This window comes from Rhinopithecus bieti, unplaced genomic scaffold (assembly GCF_001698545.2).
Source record: "Rhinopithecus bieti isolate Rb0 unplaced genomic scaffold, ASM169854v2 scaffold_28517, whole genome shotgun sequence".
Lineage (NCBI taxonomy): Eukaryota > Metazoa > Chordata > Mammalia > Primates > Cercopithecidae > Rhinopithecus > Rhinopithecus bieti.
The window spans coordinates 492,591-518,149 of record NW_016813121.1 but is presented as its reverse complement, the minus strand read 5'-3'; the positions used below and the strand labels follow the sequence as shown (position 1 = coordinate 518,149).

Here is a 25,559-nt window from a genome sequence, read left to right as displayed (position 1 = left end):
TTTAATCTCTTGATAACAGATGCTCTTAATCACTGACCTGTCCCGCCAAGTCTTTCACTAGTCAAATTTGCATTTGATTTCTTTTCTTTATCTTAGTCATATTCTCAGTTTTACCACTGCATCATAAAATAGTCAAAAGATGGGAGAAGGAAGATGGACAAAAGAATTAAATTTGAACTGGTTCTCTGAAAACTGAAAATAAGAACTGATTAGATCTCTGCACACGTATGTGCCTGCTCAGTATATGAAGTACAGGAGAAGCTGTTGTCAAGCTCAGCTGTTGGATCCTTAAAGATGCCCTTGGTTTTGGAGTAAGAAAGTGAGTTCAGTGGTTCAGTTCCATTTTTGCCTTCCACATAGGGTCTTTACGAAAATGTGCAACATAATTTATTCTTAAGCCCCAAAGGTCATCTCATCTTTGATTATCTGGCCTAGCTTGGAGATGACCTGGGAAAGGAGGGAATGTATAGATCCCCAAATATGGAAAAGCTCTTCCCCCCTCCTTACTCTTTTTTCTAGGCATGAACTCAACAGAATCCAACTCTTCTGCCTCTGTTAGACCAAAGGTACTGAGTAGCATCCAGGAAGGGACAGTCCCTGACAACACAAGCTCAGCAAGGGGGAAGGAAGACGTGAACAAGACCCTCCCAAACCTTCAGGTAGTCAACCACCAGCAAGGCCCCCACCATAGACACATCCTGAAGCTGCTGCCATCCATGGAGGCCACTGGGGGCGAGAAGTCCAGCACGCCCATCAAGGGCCCCAAGAGGGGACATCCTAGACAGAACCTACACAAGCATTTTGACATCAATGAGCATTTGCCCTGGATGATTGTGCTTTTCCTGCTGATGGTGCTTGTGGTGATTGTGGTGTGCAGTATCCGGAAAAGCTCGAGGACTCTGAAAAAGGGGCCCCGGCAGGATCCCAGTGCCATTGTGGAAAAGGCAGGGCTGAAGAAATCCATGACTCCAACCCAGAACCGGGAGAAATGGATCTACTACTGCAATGGTCATGGTGAGCCTTCTGTCTTTTCTCCTTGCTCACAGATCTCTCTGCTGCTTTTTCCCTAGTCCCTGTTTTCTGAAGGAATGGGAATGCATAGTTTGTGGAATCTCTTTTGTAGACCAAACACTACTTGATCTAGTCGTGTTATAGAAAAAGAGATTGTCTTATTAGAAGTAATACATTCAGAGAGAATAATCTCTCTTCCTCCTTTTCCCCTGGTACCTTTAAAACAGAAGAATGTTGCAGAATCAGAGACGTGAGTGACCCCTAGGGACTTTGTTTGACCTTGTCATTTAACAAATGAGGAATCTGAGTTCAGAGAGTTTTGGCAACATTGATCCAAACAAGAGGCTAGTTGTTTCTGAGGACAGATGGGACGAGACTCCTGACTGTTGGAGCACTTGCTTTTTCTATATGATTAGGCTGTGAAGCAAGTGAAGGGGACAAAACCCAACTTGTCATAAGTTTGCCTTCTTCAATCAGAACCTTGCTTTTAGATTCCTAACAATTTCCTCACATGTATATTTTCTTCACTTAACTTTTTAGGATCCCATGTCTGTCAGGAGGGTAGGATGGTCTTTTGGATTGTAGACCCCAGAAGCATAATAGGTCGGTCATCATCTGAGGCTCAGTATTACTTTCCTGGTAGTCAGCATGTGTTGCATACAGGCTGGAATATTTTGGCCTTTCCTCTTTTGAGGGCAAAAAAATAGCTTACAGAACTTGTCCCAGAGCTCAGTTTGATCTGAAGACTGCAGTTTTCAGACTGTGCAGTAACTTCCCTTTCTTTAAATCCTAAATGAAACTTCAGCCCAGTTTTGATAACCCCATTCAGGTGTGTCCTCTCCCCTCAAAGAGAAAGGGGTGTATCTACTTTTCTAAAAGCAGTTTGGCTTTTGTAGTCTTACAAATATTGATACCATTTGGCATGGCAATTCCATTCTTGTGACTCTATCATAAAGGTATAATCAGAAATATTGAAACAAAGTTACAAGCACAAAGATCTTAAACTTTTAAACCAACATCATATCTCATAGAAATTGAAAACAACAGAAGGACAATTTTAGGGAAATAACTAAATGAATTATGGTGTATTCATAGAATGGAATATTATGTTGACATTCAAGATTTTATGAAGTTTTTGATTTTAGCCAGGAAAGTGTTTATACTAGGTTAAAGGGAAAAAACAAACACCAAACTGCATACTTTATAGAATATAATCCCAACTCTCATAAAACTTGAAAATAAGACTGAATGGAAATATGGCAAAGTGACATTTTCTTCCCCCCCAGTATGGTGGGATTTATGTGTGGGTTTCTTTTTTCTTTATTAGTTTTCTGTACTTTCCCCAAGTTGTCTGTACTAAGTACATGCTACTTCTATAATGAAAAATTTAGGAAAAGTTAAAGTCTTGCAACTCATTTTGCTTCCCCTTGTTGATTTGTGCAAATCAAGTTTGTCCAACCCCTGACCCAGGACAGCTTTAAGCTTTAGCTTTGAATGCGGCCCGACACAAATTCATAAACTTTCTGAAATCATTATGAGGGTTTTTTTGTTTGTTTGTTTTGTTTTTTGACAGAATTTAGCTCTTGTTGCCCAGGCTAGAGTGCAATGGCACGATCTCGGCTCACTGCAACCTCCGCCTCCCAGGTTCAAGCAATTCTCCTGTCTCAGCCTCCCGAGTAGCTGGGATGACAGGCATGTGCTACCATGCCCAGCTAATTTTGTATTTTTAGTAGAGATGGGGTTTCTCCGTGTTGGTCAGGCTGGTCTTGAACTCCCAACCTCAGGTGATCCGCCTGCCTCGGCCTCCCAAAGTGCTGGGATTATAGTCATGAGCCACCTCCCCCAGCATTTTTTTTTAAAAAGCTTATCAGTTATTGTTGGTGTATTTTATGTGGCCCAAGACGATTCTTCTTCCAGTATGGCTCAGGGAAGCCAAAACATTGGACACCTATGATGTAAATGGTCAAAAGTCAAGTGAAAGTCGGACAGAAGCAAACATCCTAGTTGGGTCTTAGCAGTCTAATCCTGCATAAACTTGAATAAGACAACTATTTACTGGAAGCCTGTCTGGGGAAAGCTTCAATTGCCCCTTCTTTTAATTAAAAAAAAAAAAATATTTTATTTGTACATATTTCCAAACTTTTGAAAAGTTGCAACAATAGTACAAAGAATACCTATTTACCTGTGCCAACGTTTACCTATTATTAACATGTTGCTCTTTTGCTTTATTGTTTGCTCTCTCTACATAAAAAATACACCTATAGGGCCAGGTGCGGTGGCTCATGCCTGTAATCCCAGCCCTTTGGGAGGCTGAGGCATGCAGATCATCTGAGGTCAGGAGTTTGAGACTAGCCTGGCCAGCATGGCGAAACTCCGTATCTATTAAAAATACAATGATTAGCCAGGTGTGGTGGCACACGCCTATAGTCCCAGCTCTTCAGGAGGCTGGGGCAGGAGAATCACTTAAACCTGGGAGGCAGAGGTTGCAGTGAGCCAAGATCACGCCATGCACTCCAGCTGGGCCACAGAGTGAGACTTCATCTCAAAAAAAAAAAAAAAATTCACACATAGATTTTACATTATAAAATATGTATTATAGAATAGCTTATTATACATTATATAACATGTAATATATAATACATAATTATGTGCATATATACACATACATACATGGGAAAAATATTGTTTCTTAATTATTTTATGGCCTTTTATCCCCTGATACTTTAGCATGTATTTCCCGACAATAAGACTATTCTCTGCAGAAAACATACTACAGTTTTCAACCTTAATAAATTTAGCAGGGTTACAATACTTTGCCTTTCATTTGCCAATATTGTATGTTGACGCAATAAGGCCCTTGGTAGATAATATACTTTTTTTTTCTCTAACGTAGGATCCAGTCTAGGATCAGAATTGCATTAAACTGCCCTGTAAGTGGCTAGTCAGGATATTTGTTCTGTTGCAGATTTACCCAATTAGTAGAAAACAATGTGAACATCCTGGTAGATAATTAAATATCTGGAACTGTCCTCTCATTATTCACTTTATTACAAAAGCAACTCCATTCCTTTAGTAGTTGCTTTTATAGATTAGATTATGATCAGCTACATTTTAAAACTCTCTTTTGCAGTCTGGTTTTTAAAATTCTTGAGAACACAGCAAGTGGTAGAGTAAAAACTGGTCCAGCAGCAGAAAGCAATTTAATATAATAATCTTAGACGTTCTTATGACCATGCTAACCTTATAAACTACTATGCCTGTGTCCTTAAAACAATATCCTACTTTGTAAAAATAATGGAAGTGCCAAATCAAACAAAGCCCGCTCCTACCCTTCTGTGAAAGCAGTACCTCAGCAATGTGCTTTTCAAACTAAATTACAGTAGTTTCATTGAGGCATAACTATCTCTTCCAATAGTTTAGGCTTGTTCCTCAGATTTTTGCATTGGGATATTTATATTTAAGGTATTTTTCTAAGGAAAGTCTTTTCTTTCCAAATTGCTAGTCTCAAACATGCAACTGGGTAAAATCCTATTACAAAGAGAGGTTCTGTTTAGTAAAGCCATTCCAGGTGCTCGGAGTGGCTTCTAGAAACAGGGCTTTGTTGGTCTGATTGCACTGAGTTCTGGCCAGCAGATAATCCTGTATAATAAGATCTTTTCCTGGTCCTTGTCTATTTCACACTGAATTGTTCATGAGGATAAGGTGGGAAGGAAATGGCTTAGCCTTGGGTTGTTTTCTATCAGAGGTCTTCTAAAATCTCACTTATCCCTGCCTACCCTCAGTAGAACAAGTCACGCTCCTGGATGCCATATAGATCCTCCGAACTCTGAAGCTAGGCCATTGGTTTCTGTCTTTCTTGTGAACAGAACCTCTTTTATTATTCAGCTCTACTCATCCATCTTCATCTACCATGGACTTACAGTTTTTAAAGTTGAACTCCAGAAAGCTACAATCGTACTTTCATGGAGTCCTAGTATTGGAAACATAAGATGAGGCCTCACATGGCTAGGAGATGGAAAAATGAGGATGCTGTGGTATTTTGTATGCTTTCTTCCTTTCTGAAGTCAGAGCAATTTTATGTTTGGTAGATGTTGGTATGTGTTTGGGGACTGGACTGTGGTTTCATGTAGTATATCTACTTCAGCAACAGGAATTGGAAGTACTTCAGAATGTTTATATACAAAATTGTAGTTAAGAGGTTGAAGTGTCAGCAAGATAAGAATATTGTTAATACTCAATTTGTCATGATTTTATCATTTTTTAAAGATGTATTTCTTTATGTTGTATAACCTCAACATAATGGGGTAAATGGTGGGGGAGTGTCCAAAAGTTCAATTTAATAAAATTAAGGATTTATGTGGATTCACATTAACCACCAGGTTACATGGAAAACATTTTTTTTATTTGATCTGTTTTGTCACAAAAGAACAAAAGTAAAGATAGTAGAACTTAATCCCTATACAATTGGCCATACATGGCACTGAGAAAAGTCACCAATGATCTGAAAACACTTTGTTCATTTCCTTATAGCTATGGAGGCTACAAAACTGTATTCCGGTCCCAAGTGATAAACAGCATAGCTGAGAACAGAAACCAATTGCTGTTCGTTCATTGCTGTTTTTAATTTGTGCCGTTACTATTTCCCTTTTCCTTCTTTCTTCCTCTCCTTCCTCCCTTCCCTCCCCATTCTTCCTCCCTCCTTAACTATTTGCAAAAAGTAGGAAGTCTTGTTCTCAGCAACGAGTTGGCCTGGAAATTTAGAGGGGAAGTTTGAAAAGCAGGTGAGCAGTAGGAATTGCCCTGAAAGTACTTATGGACAAAGAAGCTCTGCAAAGTGACAAAAGGAACAAAACATCGGCAGTTTCTGGCTTGGATCATATTTCCTTTTTCCTTCGGACTGTGAAGAAAAGTGAGGGAAAAAAGGTGAGAGACAAAGGAATTGGATATACCTAGTTTAAACCTGCTCAGTTTCTGATTAGCACATTCTTCAGTGCTCTGCCTTGAGGAGACACTACAGTAAGTATTTGTTAGAGACAGTGATCCCTCTCCACTTAGTTACATGAGGCACATGCGGTAGATAGGCAGCATCTCCTTTAAATCAGCTGCAACAGGGATTATGAAATCAGTCGGGGCAGGCACTGTTTCTCAAGCAGATTGTTTTGTACCCACTACAGCAAAAGGGCAAAGGTCTTATCCTGTAGAACTGGATTCTAAGATGCAATTTCTTCATTCCTTTAGCTCTCGCCATCTGTCACTGTTTAACTCTTTGTGGCTATGTGGTTTGTCTCCCCACATAGCTTCTAAGTTCTTAGAGAGAAGACATTGGGTCTTACTGTGTGTTTCCCTATGCCTGGAACAGGGCTCGAGGAGGGGTGGTCCAGAGCTGAGCTGGCACATATGGTAACCACTAGCGTCATGAGCTATTTAATTTAAAACTAAAATTAACTAAAGTTAAAAATTCAGCTCCTCAGTTGCACCAGCCACATCTTAAGTACTCAGTAGCCACACATAGCTTGTGGTTACCATATTGGATAGGACAGATAGAGAACACTGCCATCATCATACAAAGTTCTCTTGGATAGCACTGGTGTAAAGCACCCATAAACCAACTAATCTACATATACTTTTTAAGGCCGGATTGTTTTAAAGACATTGCATTGATTGTTTTCTTGTTGACTTATACTGATGTTGGTGTTAGGGATTTAAACATAGAGACCTTCAGGTGGGTTCTTTATACTAAATTGCCATAGATGATAAGAATTATTTTTCAGAGCTAAAGGAGGCTTCCATAACAGCACTGCTTTAAAATACGCAAAAACTGACTAGGAAAAGATTGCTGACATCCCTTATCTGATTTGCTTATTTCAAAGTGAAACACATCAGACAATGGACACTGGAGAGCAGGGTGATGCTGAGAGAGAACCCTGCTAATTCAAAGGCCAAGGCAGCTTTGTAAACGCTTGGGTGCTTACGTTTAACTAGTGTGGAAATGGATTAACCTTCAGTGACTTTAGACTTGGATGTAAATATATGCTGTCCAAAACAATATTTTCCCTAAGCTATCTATACCACAGGTCAGCAAAGTATTTTGCCAGGTATTTTAAGAGAATCTAGGCGATTTTTAGGATTACAGGTTGCAACTACTCCACTCTGTTTGAAAGTGAGTAGTATGAAGTGGCCAGAGACACCATGTAAATGATGGGTGTGGCTATGTTCCAGCAAAGCTTTATTTGCAAGAACAGGTGGTTTGTCCTACAGGCTGTTGTGTACCAGCATCTGGTCTACACCATAGACTGGTCATCTTTTAGCAGCTTCTTCTCTTTCACCTTCTGCTGGTTTGCACAGCTTGGATAAACAGTCCGATTCTTGGAGCCTTTCTCGAATTTCAACAGTTCGAGCTCAGTTTTTCCTCTAGCAGTAACTGTTTCTAAGTCTGCTGAAGGGTTAAGTAGCAAAGGAGAACCATCAGCTATGAGTGGGAGCAAGGAAAAGGTGGCAGCTGGCCTTGCATTTTCCCTTAAAAATTGTTCTATGCTTCCTCCATCTCCTAACAGATGTCAGCTTTCACCAGGAGAGCTCCATCTTCTGTATGGGTCCACCTCACAGGTGTACCTGCCATGTACCTGCTACAGCTCATCTCTTTGCCAAACTGGAGCCATAAAGAAGAGAGGAGGGGTTCTGGGAGAGCTGAGGTTCAAATCTATTCTGCTACTAAAAGGCTGGATGATCTCAGGCAAGGCACTTCCTCTCTTTGGATCTCATCTTTCTTTGCAAAATCAGGAGACTTGAACCTATCACAGAAGGGCCACCAGATTTTGATCAGTGTGACAATTTATTTGTGCCTTACCTGAGTGTGCCTACTGTCTTGCTGGCTTCTATTGGGGAAAACATTGGCCTGAGGGGTCCTGCAATGTGCTGTAGGGTGGGGAACACTGCGCTGCTAGTCAGAGGGAAGAGACCAGGCTCAATGCCAACCTGATGCCACAGAAGGATTGTGTGCTCACTGCAACATGAAAGAGCTTTCCCCCAGGTTTATGAGAGTGTGAGGGCAGGTTAGTGAAAATTTCTATTTAAATTAGGTCACAAGGTTGGGGGAAAACCAAGAGAATGTGTAATAACTCTGTGTGCTTTTATGGAGAATGTGAGATTTTTTTTTCTTTTTTTAAAATTATACTTTAAGTTCTGGGGTACATGTGCACAAAGTGCAGATTTGATACATAGGTATACATGTGTCATGTTGGTTTGCTGCACCTATCAACTCATCGTTTACATTAGGTATTTCTCCTAAAGCTATCCCTCCCCAGTCCCCACCACCCCAACAGACCCCCGGTGCGCAATGTTCCCCTTCCTGTGTCCAAGTGTTCTCATCTGATCAACGTTCCCACTTGAGTGAGAACATGGCGGTGTTTGGTTTCTGCTGTCCTTGTGATAGTTTTTAGCTGAGAAATGAATGGTTTCCCAACTTCATCCATGCCCTACAAAGGAGCACGACTCATCTTTTTTTATGGCCTGCATAGTATTCCATGGTGTATAATGTGCCAACATTTTCTTATCCAGTCTATCACCTGATGGACATTTGGGTTGGTTGCCAAGTCTTTGCTATTGTGAATATGCTCAGTAACACCTAAGTGTACATGTGTCTTGTATAGTAGCAGTGATTTATAATCCTTGGGTATATAGCCCAGTAATGGGAAACATAAGCATGGGTCAAATGATAAATATCGATACATAAATATATAAGAGGAATCGCTCACACTGCAAGAATACATTACATGGTTGAATGGTTGAACTAATTTACACTCCCACATTAGGAGTGGAAATATAGGAATGTAAAAGCATTCCTATTCCTCCACATCCTCTCCAGTATCTGTTGTTTCCTGACTTTTTAATGATTGCCAATTAAAAGACACAGACTGACAAATTGGATAAAGAATCAAGACCCATTGTTGTGCTATATTCAGGAGACCCATCTCATGTGCAGAGACACACATAGGCTCAAAATAAGGGGATGGAGGAAGATCTACCAAACAAATGGAAAGCAAAAAAAAGCAGGGGTTGCAATCCTAGTCTCTGACAAAACAGACTTTAAACCAACAAAGCTCCAAAGAGACAAAGAAGGCAATCATTAAAAAGTCAGGCGACAACAGATACTGGAGAGGATGTGGAGAAATAGGAATGCTTTTACGTACACCAATCAAACGTAGATTTCGTCTTTTCAAATGTAGATTTCGTCATTTCTTTTTACTCTTTTTTCTCTAACCTTGTCATCTCACTTTATTTCATTAATTTGATCTTCAATCACTGATACCCTTTCTTCCACTTGATCAAATCAGCTATTAAAGCTTGTGCATGTGTCACAGAGTTCTTGTGACATGGTTTTCAGCTCCATCAGGTCATTTAAGGTCTTCTCTACACTGTTTATTCTAGTTAGCCATTTGTCTAATCTTTTTTCAAGGTTTTTAGCTTCCTTGCAATGCGTTCAAACATGCTCCTTTAGTTCAGAGAAGTTTATTATTACTGACCTCCTGAAGCCTACTTCTGTCAGCTCATCAAAGTAATTCTCCATCCAGCTTTGTTCCATTGCTGGCGAGAAGCTGCAATTCTTTGGAGGAGAAGAGGTGCTCTGATTTTTATAATTTTCAGCTTTTCTGCTCTCGTTTCTCCCCATCTTTGTGGTTTTATCTACCTTTTGCCTTTGATGTTGGTGACTTACAGATGGGGTTTTGGTGTAAACGACCCATTTGTTGGTATTCATTTCTGTTTGTTAGTTTTCCTTCTAATAGGTCCCTCAGCTGCAAGTCTGTTGGAGTTTGCTGGAGGTCCACTCCAGACCCTGTTTGCCTGGGTATCACCAGTGGAAGTTGCAGAACAGCAAATATTGCAGAACAGCAAATATTGCTGCCTGATCCTTCCTCTGGAAGCTTCATCCAAGGGGGCAGCTGCCTTTATGAGGTGTCTGTTGGCCCCTACTGGGAGGTGACTCCCAGTTAGGCTACATGGGGGTCAAGGACCCTCTTGAGGAGGCAGTCTGTCCCTTCTCAGAGCTCAAATGCCATGCTAGGAGAACCACTTCTCTCTTCAGAGCTGTCAGACAGGGACGTTTAAGTCTGCAGAAGTTGTCTGTGGCCTTTTTTTCAGCTATGCCCTGCCCACAGAGGTGGAGTCTAGAGGAAGCAGGCTTTTTGAGCTGTGGTGGGGTCTGCCCAGTTAGAGCTTACTGGCTGCTTTGTTTACCTACTCAAGCCTCAGCAATGGCAGATGTCCCTCCCCCAGCCAGGCTGCCACCTCGCAGTTCAATCTCAGATTGCTGCAGTAGCAGTGAGCAAGGCTCTGTGGGTGTGGCACCGGCTGAGCCAGGCACAGGAGAGAATCTCGTCTGCCGGTTGCTAAGACCTTGGGAAAAGTGCAGTATTTGGGCAGAAGTCTCCCATTTTTCCAGGTTGTCTGTCAGGGCCTTCCGTTGGCTAGGAAAGGGAAATCCCCTGACCCCTTGTGCTTCCTAGGCGAGGCAACACCCTGCCCTGCTTCAGCTTGCCCTCTATGGGCTGCACCCACTGTCCAACCAGTCCCAGTGAGATGAACCAGGTACCTCAGTAGGAAATGCAGAGATCACCCTTCTTCTGCATCGATCACGCTGGGAACTGCAGACCGGAGCTGTTCCTATTCGGCCATCTTGATCCTACTTCCAAATGTGAGATATTTTTGTAGTGATTGAAATTAAGCAGTTATTATAGAACTAGTAATGTCTTGAGTCTTTCATTCCCTTCAAGTGTGTAACCAAAAATTATAATATTCCAGCATGCAGCCTGATTGTAAAGGAATGGAAAAGTTCTATCCAAAGGTTTCATCCGTCTCTGAATATTTATGATGAGGGACACTTTGGTTTCACATGAGCCAAGGAGCCCTAGCCATAAACAGAACTCCTGAGAACAACCTTGCATTGGTCACAAGGTGGGTCATGAGGTATTTACATACCTAGTAAATGCTTTACTTGCTTTGGAAAAGTTGCTCAACTCTTGTATGGGCTGGGAAGAGGTCAGCAGGTCATATCCACCCGTAGAGAGTAGCCAGCTTCTGGGATACACATGTCCTGGAAGTAAAACCCTCCCAGTCTATTAAGTATTAATAAATAGGTGCAGGTTTTGGCTATACTGGAAATCCTTCTTAACTTTAGTATTTCTGATCATGGCTTATTAGTGTGAACATGACTCTCCCCAGTAAAAACTCTCTTAAATTACATGTTTACCACAGATCAGTGAATCTTTGTAATTTGTTGGGACTACATGCTTAAATTTTACAAGATAACATAAAAGTTATCTTGCAAATGGAGAAAACTGTCACTCAGTTTTCTGGGTGGAGGCTGGGAAATAAAATAATTTATTTCACTTCTAGAAAGGCAATGTCCACATCTGGTTTCACATGCAGGTTACAGGCTAAGTGCTCTGCTGGGAAGAAGGTGGCTTTCCAGGGGCCCAGGCAGACCTCTTGTCCACAGGGTATATTTTTAGCTATGACAACCAAATTTCTTCCTGGAAAAATGCTTATGAGAGATATTAAATAAGAGAGGAATTATTCTCTGTCTTAGATGATATTTCTCCCTCTTTGTTCTGCTTTTTGGTATATTATCTCTTGGTTGAGAGTTATTGTTATCTATATGTTGCATTATTTGCCTAAATAGAAGCTAAATGGTCAGTCTTCCCAATTCTGAATTAGTTGGAATTTGGCTAAAGCAGGGAAATACATTATATGAAGTAAACATGCTATCCTACTCTGAAATGATGGAGGGAAGTTTGGGATAAGTTTGTAACCAGGTTCACTCTTAAGGGATCTCAAGGCAAAGGAAAACTAGAAAATAATCTTTAAAAAGACTTGTTATTCAACTGCTTAACTTGTGATGTTTTTATTTAGTTATATACATTTGAACACCATGTTCAAGGCACTGTTCCAGGACTAGGGCTTACTAGGCTTTAGTAACATAGTGTTTGTTTTCATTTTATTTTTTGGAAAATTTACAAGTTGGAGAGCAATGAAGATCATGGGGAATGTGTGTGTGTGTGTGTGTGTGTGTGTGTGTGTGTCTGTGTGTGTCTGTGTGTGTGTGTTTGTATGTAAGTCAAGGTTAGAAGAGATTCACTTAGTCCAGTCCTCTCATTATACTGAGGATGAAGCTGAGGCACAGGAAGAAAGGGTGACTTGCCTGAAGTCACATGGCCAGTAGGGTTAGAGGGAAGCCAAGGCCTGGCTCTCTAATTCCCGAGACAGTGCTCTTTATATTTGACATGTTGCTTTCCTGGTCAAAGGACTGCAGGGTTCTTCTGCTCAGTGCAGAGGACATTCTGGTTTCTAAACAATTACTCAAGTTTCTTGAATGAGAAAACATACAGGCGATGCAAAAACCTAGAAGATAAATGAGGATACTGGAGACTGAGGTTGGGAAAACAAAGGAATGAAGGAACATAGCCCTTTGGCCCTTATCAGGGGCATAGGGTAGATGAGGAGGCAGGGATGGAAGGCGTGTCTCAGAGCCTGACCTACTCTCTCCCCCTGGATAACCTGGGTGACACTGGTAATGGTTCCCAGATGATAATCAAGCCAGAAGGGGAAGCGGTATGTGTCTACCTTTGATGAGCATCTTTTACCTGGATGATTTCAGGCTGCGGGAGGTGAAAGAACTGGTGGCTGTGAGATAAATTAAGCGATCTTGGCTCCAGGTGAAAGCAACTTAAAGAAATTCTTAAACTCTTTCAACATGCATGAAACCTTCCCACCTTTCTCTTGAAGAGACAAAGGTATTCTTCTTCATGTCTCCTTTCCTTGAACCCTCTTAGAGACTTGAGCACCTTTCTGGCTGCTTTTGACATTCTCTGACTTTAACTTAGTTTTACTTGAAAATCTATAAGAAAGTTCCTCTAGGAGAGCCTTATTATTGGTGACGGAAGGGAGAGAATAATACTTCCTGTTTGCTGAATGCTTATGATGTGCCAGGCACGGTTCTGTGGGATTTATATATATATTCTTGTTGAATTCTCAGAATAACCTTATGATGTCAGGATCATGCCAATTTTACACATGAGGAGCAGTGGCACAGAAAGATAAAGTAAGTTGACTAAGGCCACACCACGAGTCAGTGGTGAGCCGGGACTGGCTCTCAGGCATATGGCTTTGGATCCGGAGCTGGGAACTAGTGCACACACTGCATCTCACTCTTACCCTTCCATCCTTTGGTGAAGGAGGAGGGGAGGTGTGGACAGACACTTGAAACCTAGACCATCACAAATACACTGTTGCAACATATTTCTCCTCAATTTCTACTTGTTTCCCTTTCTAGGACCCCATGATGAGGAGTGGGGGTTGATGGAGAGACATATTCAAGATATTTATATTCAAAGAAGCAACCAAGATTCAGAAAGATGGGGTTGATAATTGTTTACTTCACCCTGGGAGGCAGCATAGTGCAGTGAAAGGTGAGGGCTCATGCGTCAGATATACTTGGGTTTTGAGTATCAGTCCTGTCTATGCCATGGTACCAAGCCTGTGTCTCACCTGTAATGTGGGTGTGAATCCTATCTCATGGGATGTCTATGCAGATTGATTGATATAATATGTAGCATTGATAACATTGCCAGGTTGGTTGCCCCTTTTTCTTCCCCACAAGGTCAGGGAGATGAGCCATACTGAAGCATTCATGAAGAGCTGAGGTCAGGCGGAGGGACATTATATCTGATTTTCAACCCAAGTAGAAATCTGTCTAGGGTCAAAATTTATAATGAGTCACATAGGCCAGAAAAAGTGGTTGCAGAGGCAACAACTGCACTAGGAACTTTTACTGTAAAATGCCTTAAAGATTGACCAGTATAAGAGTGGAAAAGAAAATCAGAGTGTGAGGCCAGGTGTGGTGACTCACGCCTATAATCCCAGCACTTTGGGAGGCTGGGGCCTGATCACTTGAGGTCAGGAGTTCGAGAACAGCTTGGCCAACATGGTGAAACCCCATCTCTACTAAAAAATACAAAAATTAGCTGGGCGTGATGGTGCGTGCCTCTAGTCCCAGCTACTCAGGAGGCTGAGGCAGGAGAACCACTGGAACCTGGGAGGCAGAGGTTACAGTGAGCCGAGATCTCACTACTGCACTCCAGCCTGGGTGACAGAATGAGACTTCATCTCAACAAAAAAAAAAAGAAAAAAGAAAATCAGACTGTGGCATGGGTAGTCTGACTCTAACAATGTTAGAGGCTGGAAGGAAGGAAATTTACTCACACGGGTCTGCTCGTGTAGGATGGGTGGCACCTGCTAAGTTGATGGGTGCAGCCTTGGGAGGCGATAGAAGGGAATATTCTGTGTACTAGTGAAAAAGCAAACCTGCTCATTGGGAGATGTGTGGAGTGGGGCAGCATTGGCTCGGGAGGGAAGCTGTGCAGAGGGAAGGACCCTGTAGGCCTGATTTTGCTCACCTTAATGATAAAGGTCTTGGATTCAAATATTTGTAATGTCTCTTTTCATCTTAAAATCCTTCTCTTCGGAGATGCAAAAACTGAAACTTGCAGTTGAAAACAACCTACAACCAACCCCTTCTGTATTTTAGGATTGAAATTCAAATAGTTAAAGTACAGACCAGCTGGCTTGGTGGTCGAACCTCTTATTAGCATAACTTTGATGTCTCAATTTGAATGTAAAGACTGTTCTTTGGGGAAATAACACTGCTTAACAACCAAGACATAATTTGCTTAGCGTACTTATTTATATACTGAATTAAGTTATATTTTAGGACTTGAGTTTCTGGTTATAACATTTTTTATTTCTTCCATTCTATCCCTTATCCACAATGTACTACTCAAGCAAAGCAAATCATAACATCCCTCTTTCCCTAGCAAACCAGCAAAAATGGTTTTACTCAGTAACAGCCCAGTTCAGAGTTCTAAGTTCCTATGAATCCCAACCACAGGCTTAGAAAAAAATGTTTCCTTCCTTCCCCAAGTGTGATTCCTCTTTTAGGATTGGTCAGATGTGGGAGAATTTGTCTTTATTGGGGGTTGTGAACAAAACCCATCTCCCAGACTCAGAACCCTGCAGACTTCTCCCTCTTTCTAGGGTAAGTAGTAAGGGCCAGTCCAATAGTGGGAGTACATTGGCAATGCAGTGCAATTGTAGGAGTGGAATTGCATGGTTCTTATACAAAGATTTCCTAGAGGTTTCAGTGGTTAGGTGACAGAAGTCGATCAACTGTAAGCTGTGCTGTGGATATATTTGAACAATATTAATAAACTCTTCAATCAAGTATCAGGAATAGCTTAAGAAAACTTTCATCTGAATCATTAAAACCACCATATGCAGTGTTTGGAAATGAACAAATCAAGTGTGTTAGGGATGATATGTTATGTTAGCACTTTGCCACTTTGGTTTTGCTTAAAATGAAGTTATGGGGTGTTTGTTACTACCGGCATAGGCAAGATCAGGAGGTGATTTGGAATGCAAAGATGACATAAAATGTGATTACTATGATATACATTTTTAACCTTTATAGGAAAGGCTCCTTCTGCTACATTGTTTTCACATTCTACTTTTCTTTAACAAAGATTGATATGTTTCCTAAGTGCCATGTCCTGTTCTGAGCTTTTATAAATATCAACTCCATTTTCATAACCCTATAAGGAAGGCCACTACTATTCCTATTTTAACAGATGGGGAAACTGAGGTTTGAAGAGTAACTTCCGCAAGGTCACATAGCTAGGAAGTAGCAGTGCCAGGTTTTAAAGTCAGGCACTGATCTGATGCTAGACACTGTCCCTTAATGATCAGAATCTGCATTTTCCCATAAATTACTTGGTGCTAGAAAGGTCTAACCTTTTGTGGTTGATTTAAAAAACAAAACAAAACAAAACAAAAAAACCCAAAACTGTGCTCAATCAAGAATAAAATTATTTACCTTAGCAAAGCCCAGCTTGTTCTGAAATAAAACGCCTACAAAATTGTCATCAGCAGTAAATTTTCCTCTGTGGAAATCACTCAGATTTCCTACTTGTTCATAAATTGCTTGAAATAGAAAAATTCTAAAGCCAGACACCCAATGGCTGAAGGCTCTACAAGTCTGTTTTAAGAAATAGAGGCTGTTTCAAGTCAGAGGTAATGGAGTCATTCTAATCTGAACTCACTTCTATTGAACTTGATGTTTTTCTGAGCACCAGACAGCAGTGGCAACAGCAGCAGCAGTTGCTGCAACCAAAGAAGCTTTCCCTCCTTTGCCAGGTAGACTTTTTGACTAAAAATTCCAGACAGTCATCCTATCTGTCAGCCCGAATTTCCTATGGGAAGTAGACTTGAAGTGTAAACAGCAGGAAGCCAGGCTGAAAGGAGCAGGTTATTCCCTTTAAGAGGCTGCTGTGTCCTAGTGTTCCAGCTCCAGGCTGAAGGCCGCAGTCATTTTCCAGCGGTGGGGTTGGACTGTTCTCACCCCCACCCCCATCCCACTGCCTTTTCCACCTCTGAGTCCAGGAATGCCATTTCCAGAAGACAGCACCTTTCTCTTTAACCTCTTAGGGTGTTTGAGGATTATAAAGCACACAAAACTGTTGGCAGGAAAAAAAGCCTCTTATGGTTGTATCCTAAAAAGCATTATCTTATGCACAAGGTGGCCAGAGGCATGGCCTTTGACTTTGGGAGTCAGAGACTGTTATTCTCCTCAGACCCGCCCTCTAGTGACTTTGTTCTCTAGCCTTTAGGGTGAAGCTATTAATTTATTTATTTATTATTTTTTGAGATGGAGTCTTGCTCTGTCGCCTAGGCTGGAGTGCAGTGGCGTGATCTCGGCTCACTGCAACCTCTGCCTCCCAGGTTCAAGTGATTCTCCTGTCTCAGCCTCCTGAGTATCTGGGACCACCATGCCCAGCTAATTTTTGTATTTTTAGTAGAGACGGGGTTTTGCCATGTTAGCCAGACTGGTCTCAAACTCCTGACCTCTTGGTCTCCCAAAGTGCTGGGATTACAGGTGTGAACCACTGTGCCCGACCTAAGGTATTTATTTTTAAAATGTATATTTCACTCTCTGTTTTAACTAACAGCTCTTAAATTTAAGCTGTTTGGGATATTGAAAAGCAAATCAGCATTTCCCCCACATAGGACTCAAATACAAATAGAAAAATTACATCTAAAAATGTATGTCCTTGAGTCAACCTGGTCAGGTATTACATAAGCAGATTTTGCAGAAGAAGAGGAATTTCTGGAATTCTGCTGATGTTCTTCACGAGTAATTGGTGGTTAACATTGCAATGTATGTATAGAATTTGACATATTAGGCTTATTGATGATGTGTCAAATTTTAATGAATAGGTGAATTCAAATGTATAAGTAAAAAAAAAACCTCTTACTATATTTCACCAAATCTGAGACACAGTTAATTGTGAGACATACCACTCTTTTATATACCACTAAGGAGAAAAAGGAAACACTACAAACAAACTGTGAAAAGGCATTGATTAAAATATACATTCAGGTGTCTTAGAATTAGTAAATATGGTGATCTTTCAGCCGCAGTCTCACCTTTTTCCATAGTCTGACAACATGATTCTAATGCCACTTTTCAGTTATCAGTTTTCCTCTGCTTGGCCTATTGGGCAGCAATTGACACTCTTACCTCCCTTTTCCTTGAAACACTTTCTTGCCTTTGCCTCCAAAACACCACATTGTCCTGGTTTTCCTCCTCCATCTTGGGCTGTTTCTTCTCTGTCTCCATGGCGAGTTCCTCCTCATTTTCCTGACCTCTAAACAGTGGAGAGCTCCGGGACTCAGTGCTTGCACCTCTTTTCAATGTACACACTCTCTCCCTTGGTGACCCACAACTTTAAATACCATCTATCTGCTGGTAATTCCCAAGTGCATATTCCAGCCTGGATCTTTTACCTGAACTCACTATAGAAATATGCTCCTGCCTGCTTGACAGACCCAGATGTTTAACGGGCACCTCATGCTTAAGATGTCTAACACCAAATTCCAAACCATACCTCCACATCAATTGCCCATCACAGAAAGTGGTCCCCTGCCTTCCACTTGCTCAGGCCGAAACCTTAGCATCCTTGATTCCCTTATTACATTCTCGCCCCATATTTGAGTCATTAGCAAATCGTATCTGTCAGCTCTACCTTCAAAATACATGCAGAAGTCCACCATCTCCCATCACCTCCACGGACACCACTTTGGCCCAGACCATTATTACCTCTGCTGGATTACTGCTGTGGCCTCTAACTGGTTGCTCCATTTTTATCTGGGCCCCCTTCAGTGTATTCTTGACCCAACACATGGAATCATATCATTTAAATGTAAAGTCAGATTGAGTCATTTCTCTCCCCAAGGTCTCCAGTGACTTTCTATTGAATGCAGAGTAGCAGCTTAAAGGCCAGATGTGATCTGCACTCTCCCAACTCCAATTTTTTCTCTCTCTATGACTCCTACTGGTCCCTCTGCCTGGCCCACTTGCTCCAGCCATGCCAGCCTTCCTGCTCCATCTTGTCCATGCCAATACCCTTCCTGACATTGCACCTGCTGCTCCCTTTGCCCAGAACCCTCTTTCCGCAGATAATCTGCACAGCTTTCTCCATTAAGGGCTTGATGCTACCTCTATGAGGCTTCTCTTAGATGTGACAGCCCCATCACCTTCTACCCTATCCTCTTTCCCTGCGTTGTTGTTCTGCTTAGCTCTCCTCCCTATCTAACACCGTTTATGTTTTATTACTTCCCCACAATGGAACGTAGCCTTCACAAAGAAAGGGATTTTGTTTCACTTGGCATTTGTTCACTGCCATGAAAAGTGCCTGTACCTAGAAAAGTGTCCGGCACAAAGTAGATAGATGCTCAAGAAATTTTTGTTGAGTGAATAAGTTAACAGCTTCAGGTATTTGGGATAACTTCAAAAACAGACTAAGGTAAAGAGGAAGGAGGGATGTTTTTGTTTTGTTTTTTGCCCAGTGGAATGAAATAAAAGATTATTCGTTTTCCTCACAGTATCAGTGATATTTCTTCCATTTGGAAAATTGTCTGCTGTTTTGATAGTCCATCATTGGAAAACACGTTGTCCATTTACTTCAAGAGATCTTTGCACAGTGTTTTTTGTTTTTTCTTTTTCTTTTTCCTTCTTAATAGTCCCCAAGTTTCATCTGAGCTTACGGTTATTGTCTATTAAACCTTCAACCAGATAGTGATAAATTCTGCTTCAGAAATAATTTTTTTGCAGCTAAAGTAAAATCTAAACAGATCTTCTAACTTTTACACCTCAATTAGGAAAGGACTATTTTTAACCTGGGGCATACATAGTTCCCAGCACTAATAAAGCAGTTTCCTCTGTAGTGGACGTACTGGAAGTTACTGCTGTTGGTACACAAATTTTTAACCACGCTATGGTATACTGGTTACTATGAATCACAGGTACATGTGGGGATGTTGCTTTTAGGAACACTTACTCTGTTATTAGGCCGGAGAGACCACAGCTTGGACAGCTGATCTCAGCAGAAGGATTCTGCTGCAGTGGGAGAATCTGGGAGAACTTTCCCGCTTGTGAGCTTTGACCACTAAAGTGGACGCAGTGGATCACTCTCAATGGGAAGAGGGCACTGGCAGAGGGAGAGGCCCTTGTACAAGAACAGGGTTCCTGGGAGCCCAGGTTTCACCCACTGATGAGCACAGAACACCATAGAACCGTTGTCCTTTCTTCTCATTATTGTAGAGGCTGGAGATCTGGCAGGGCCACAAGGCTAGTGTGTGTGTGGGCCTGGGGCCACTCAGGTTCTCAGTGGCTTCGGTTACAGAAGCTGATGAGATGACAGATGGTGAGGAGACTCAGTTAAGAGGATAGAGATGACAAAAAAAAAAAAAAAAAAAAAAAAAAGGCTGTCATTCATTCATCCAAAGATATTTGTGGTATTCCTCTGATAAGTTCTGGGGATACTGCTAGTCAAAGCAGTGTGGACTTGGGCTTGGCCTTAAAGGCACCTTTGAGGACATGACCATTGTATGTGGAACATCAATTCCAGTAATGTTAAAGCCAGGCTTTTATTCCAATTTCTGACTTTGACATATGTTGCTTTGTATATTTGCTGTATGTGCTGTGGCCATCTTTGTCCCTGTATCTGCAGCTTGTAAGGTTATGGACACAGTGCTTGCCTACTAGGAGCATATCTTTTGAGGAGGTTTGGGGTGGTGTTAGAAGGGAGGTTGTCTTGAGTTCATGTCTCCTATCTTCCATGTGTACATCTCAGGAGACTGCTGTGTGTGTGTTGAGAAACTGGCACAGGGATAACTGTGGAGTCATCTGTCCTGGGAGGAGGTTGTGTGTTAATTGCCTCCCTGGGAATTTTCTCATTATTTATCCCTATACAACTCTCTTTCTAGAAGAATAATGAGAACTGACATTACATGTAACAAGATGTATTGGGGTGCTTGAATCTTTTATAGGATGAGTTTGATACCATCAAAAAGTTTATAAACCTGTCTCTTAGATGCACCCATTCTGCATGAGGCGTGGTTGTGCAGCATGAAACTGAGTGCTATGTTGTGTAGTTCCAGGCAGCCTTTGCTTCCTCCGGCTTTGTCTTCACTCTACTTTATACTTCTTCCAAGGAAGGCTTTGATATGGGTTCTCAGTGATGACATTCATTTCAGATATTTATCTCCACAAGGAAAACAGCCTTCATATTTTCTCTAGTTATAAAGGTCAATTTGGGTTTTTATTAAAAGAGAAGGAACCCATTTTTGCATCCTGAAGCTGATATTCAGCTTTTAAAAAATGAGCTTCAAATTAGGATTGTCCCCCAGATAATGTGTAATTCAAGATTTTGTACTGCACTGGAAATTGCCATTTCTTCCATAATAACCCAGTTTATCAGCCCATACCTCAGTTCTTGAGCTCTCCTGCTGGGGATCAGGTCAGTACCAGCTCACTTGGAAGAAGCCATTGAGTATGGATGTGATGGCCTGCATGTGGCAGAGGTGGTAGCAGCAGCATTTTTCCTTCCACATTTCCCCTCCTGTGGATGACTTCAGTGATCTCCTAACGTGTATGTGTGAGGTTCCAAGAAACACAGGAAACCGGGAGTCTGGTGCTTGGCTCCATTGTTTAGCACCAGTAATCCTGGTGCTAAAACCTGTGTTTGTATAGAACTCTTCCCATCTTTTAGGTTCATTGGCCCAATGACACTTGTCCAGGCAGAAATGGAGGGGCAGAGGAAGAAGAGCTGAACTGTACTGACGTGCCACCCTAGGAGTCTTTAATGCTTGATTGCATAAATCTCCTTAACCACTCTACCAGATAAGAGGTGGTGTTTCTATTTCACTTAAGTGAAAAGTGAAATCTGAGAGGTTGCCATTTGCCCAGGGTCATGCAACTAACAAGTCACAAAGCTGGAGTTTGAAACCATGTCTTGCAACTACTACCGATGATCTTCCCACTACCTGATCCTTCCCATCCTCGTACTTTTTTCCAGGGGCCAGGGCCACCTTCTCAGACAGTTCCTGACTAGTACAGCCTCGGATATATAGGGCTTGACTCCTTTGATGACCTCCCCAGAAACGTCATCCATTCTCCAGAACTCCAGGATCTGGCACCAAGGGAAAAGGCAATGTTGGCAGGGCACGGTGGCTCACACTCGTAATCCCAGCATTTTAGGAAGCCTAGGCAGGTGGATCACTTGGGGCCAGGAGATTGAAACCAGTCTGGCCAACATGATGAAACCCTGTCTCTAGTAAAAATACAAAAATTAGCTGGGCGTGGTGGTGCACACCTGTAGTTCTAGCTACTCGGGAGCCTGAGGCCGGAGAATCTCTTGAACCCAGGAGGTGGAGGTTGAAGTGAGCCAAGATTGCACCACTGCACTCCAGTCCAGCCTGGGTGACTGAGTGAGACTCTGTCTCACAAAAGAAAAAAAAGGCAATGTGGTGTTCTATCCCCCTGTCTATCAGCCCTTCAGTGGGTTGAGGGTTGTGCTACTTTTCAACGTAAGGAAAAAGACACTTGGCACCACATCCAGTTAAACAATTTAGATCAATTCAACACAGCGACTGTCACCAATTTTGATGAAAACCCTGGGAACTCCAATGGGACAGATGACTGGGCATCCTGCCAAGCAGAGAGGTGGTCTCCATGTCACTGTCATTTCACATTGAGGTTAATAATTGGGGTGGGAACTTTCATTGTCTTCTGAGTGTGGTTTCTTTTCTTTTAATGAAATGCTTTTCTAAATCTTTATGCTATTTGACAGTCCTACCCAAGGTCTCTTTAAATTGCTGTCATTGCAGGGGCTGGAGAACTACAGCCCGTGGGTCATATCCAGCCTACATTTTTTGTAAATCGAGTTTTATTAGAACACAGCCACATTCATTTGTGGTGTTGGTGACTGCTTTCATGCTCCAACAGAGATGGGGAGTCATGACAGAGACTGTATGGTTTTCAAAGCCTCAAATATTTACTGCTGTCCTTACAGGAAAAGTTTGCTGACTTCTCTCTTTCTCTCTCTTTTTCTTCTTCTTTTAGGGTATCATAGATTTAAAGAAAGGAAATAAAGGGTGCGGTGGCTCATGCCTGTAGTCCTAGCACTTTGGGAGGCTGAGGTGGGCAGATCAGTTGAGGTCAGGAGTTTGAGACCAGCCTGGCCAACATGGCGAAACCCCGTGTCTACTAAAAATAACAAAAATTATCCGGGCATGGTGGTGCGCACCTGTAGTCCCAGGTACTAGGGAGGCTGAGGTGGGAGAATCTCTTGAACCCAGGAGGCAGAGGCTGCAGTGAGCCGAGATCACAAGAAAAGAAATAAAGTCCCTGGGGAAATTGTTCCAGTGTCTATTAGGTGGTGCGAAAGTTACTGTGCTCTTTGCCATTTTGGTGACCAAAAAAAAACACAATTACTTTTTTTTGAGACAGAGTTTTACTCTGTTGCTTAAGCTGGAGTGCAGTGGTACAATCCTGGCTCACTACAACCTCTGTCTCTCAGGTTCCAGCGATTCTCCTGCCTCAGCCTCCTGAGTAGCTGGGATTACAGGTGTGCACCACCACACCTGGCTAATTTTTTGTATTTTTAGTAGAGACAGGGTTTCGCTATGTTGGCCAGGTTGGTCACGAACTCCTGAATCAAGGGATCCACTCACCTTATCCTCCCAAAGAATTACAGGCGTAAGCCACCCGCCCAGCCTGCGAATGCTTTTGCACCAACATATACTTGGTTAATAATAACAGACCAGGAGGCAGCACACACACTGTGGCCAGCCTTGAGTGCATTCATCCTAGGCTGGATGGCCATTCCTGAGGAGAGTAATTCCAGCAAATAATAATGTTCCTCCACTACATCATATTCCCTATTAACCACTATTGAGGCACCACTAACTGGGTGGGTGACCTGGACTAGTCACCAACCCCTCTGCATGCGATTTCCTTGCCAACAAAATTGAACACTTAATCGTGTGTATTTATACAGTATATATAAACACATCTTATATATGTGTATGTTATATATGTGTGTGTTATATAGACAGTTTAAAAAGGAATAGTAAAATAAATCTCAAATAAAAGTAATAACATGAAAAGAAAACCCATTTCTCCACTGTCCAGCCCAGGAAACAGAACTTTATGAATACCTTTGAAATCCCTTCTGTGCTCCTTCCCCTCCCCAAAGAGGTAACTATCTCAATTTGGCAAATCATCCTCCTGTTTTTCTGTGTAGTTGATTGTTTTCTTTTGCCTAACACTTTTTCCTAAACAAAGAAGGCATTCAAAGCCCCAATCTGGTCTCCTCACTGGGGTTTTGTGATCATGTGCTAGACTAAAATGTTGGTATCCCCTGAGGGAGTCATTGATTTGTCTTTGATTTATCAACTCCATGGAGGGAGAGGACAGCAGTAAAGAACATTGGCGACCCAAGTCAGTTCATGGAGTTGACTTCATGTTTTCATAGTAGAGAATCTAGTTGAGAGAGAGAACAAGATGAAACCTGATTTGTAGACCTTAAATTTAGCTTCCAGTCCATTTTAGTTTATGGGAAATCTCATTGTATCTATTCTTTGTGGGGTTTTTTTTCTTTCTTTCTTTATTTTGTGCCTTAAAAAAAGGATAAATACAGTACTGGGTTTTGGAAGAAGGAGTGGTTGTTAAACTTAAACCTTTTAAACTCTGTAATTACTGCGTAAAGGCCGTGTATTTGCATCTGAAATGTGCATTGAGCCTTAAGTTTAGTGCTCCGTATATGGAGCTTTCATAATGATGGGAGCACTTCCAAAAATAAATTAACTCTATAGAAAATGTTAATCAGCTTATCCCCAGTGACCCTAGTGAGTTTCTCCATTTTACACATGAGGAAATGGACATGACAGTTAGAGGTTTGCCCAAAGCCACTGTCATTGGCATTATGAGGATTTAAGCAATGGTCCTGCTTACCAGAAAACACGGTCATGTTTTCATGTAAGACACTGTGGGCCTTAGTCAAATTGATCTAAATTAAGATTCAGGGACTAACAAGACTTTTGGTGTTTGGAAGAGTCTACCACATCAAACACAAAGAGCTGGCTTATTCCTTAAAGCTACCTGCAGGGTTTTAAATCAGATATGGGTTTTCTGAGGAGTCTATTTGCTTGAAATCAAAAACTCTGTATCTGACTAAACATTGCTCAGAAAACTGAAAAGCAATTGGTTCAAGTAACGTCACACTGCCAGGGAAAACTGTGAGAAGTACAGTAATGACTCAATTTGTGGCGTCCTTTTTTTATTTTTTGTGGCATTCTACGTTTTTTTTTTTTTTTTTTTTTTTAGATAGGGTCTCCCTCTCTTGCCCAGACTGGAGTGCAATTGTGTAATCTTGGCTCACTGCAACCTCCATCTCTGGGGCTCAAGCAATCCTCCCACCTCAGTCTCCCAAGTAGCTGGGACTATAGGCCTATGCCACCACACCCGGCTAATTTTTGTATTTTTTGTAGAAATGGATTTTCACCATGTTGCCCAGGATGGTCTCGAACTCCTGGACTCAAGTGATCCACCTGCCTCAGCCTCCCGAAGTGCTGCATTACGGGTGTGAGCCACCCTACCCAGCCAGCATTCTACTTTTATAGTTGACAAGAAAACAGCCTTCTACTAGGAACTTATTTTTGAAAACCATTTTCAGTGGATTGGCTCAGGATGTGTCTACAGTTTTCCACATCATCTGCCTCAACAGGATTGCTTGGCAGAGTAAGAATGCATGTGGAGGAGCCACAGTGTCCTTCGTTTTTACAGAAACTTTTATAATTATTATTGTTTTTATTGGCAATAATTGATAGCTCATTTTATAAATATTTTCCTGAACAACTGATGGATGCAAAAAAATTTTTTTTTCTAGGAAACCTTTGATTGAGAAATCAGAACAGTAAGCCCCTCTTTATTCTTCTTTTTTCCTTTCTCTCCTAAGCCTCACTTGGGAATGTGACCATATTTTTTTACTGAGTAGTAAATATTTTTAAGATATTGTTAACTATAACAGCTATGTTATCAGGGCAAGTGAGCATGGCCTCATTCAAAGACATGATATTGGCCAGGTGCGGTGGATCAC

The 25,559-nt window shown here is 41.7% G+C and overlaps 1 protein-coding gene across 1 annotated transcript in view; it reads left to right on the top strand.

Annotated features, from left to right (window-relative positions):
• Window positions 1-25,559, top strand: part of TNFRSF21 (TNF receptor superfamily member 21) — a 74,844-nt gene that overhangs the window by 24,357 nt on the left and 24,928 nt on the right. The window contains exon 3 of the mRNA XM_017847693.1: window positions 520-1,014. Coding sequence (XP_017703182.1) covers window positions 520-1,014 — 495 coding nt within the window. The remainder of the gene's footprint in view (window positions 1-519; window positions 1,015-25,559) is intronic.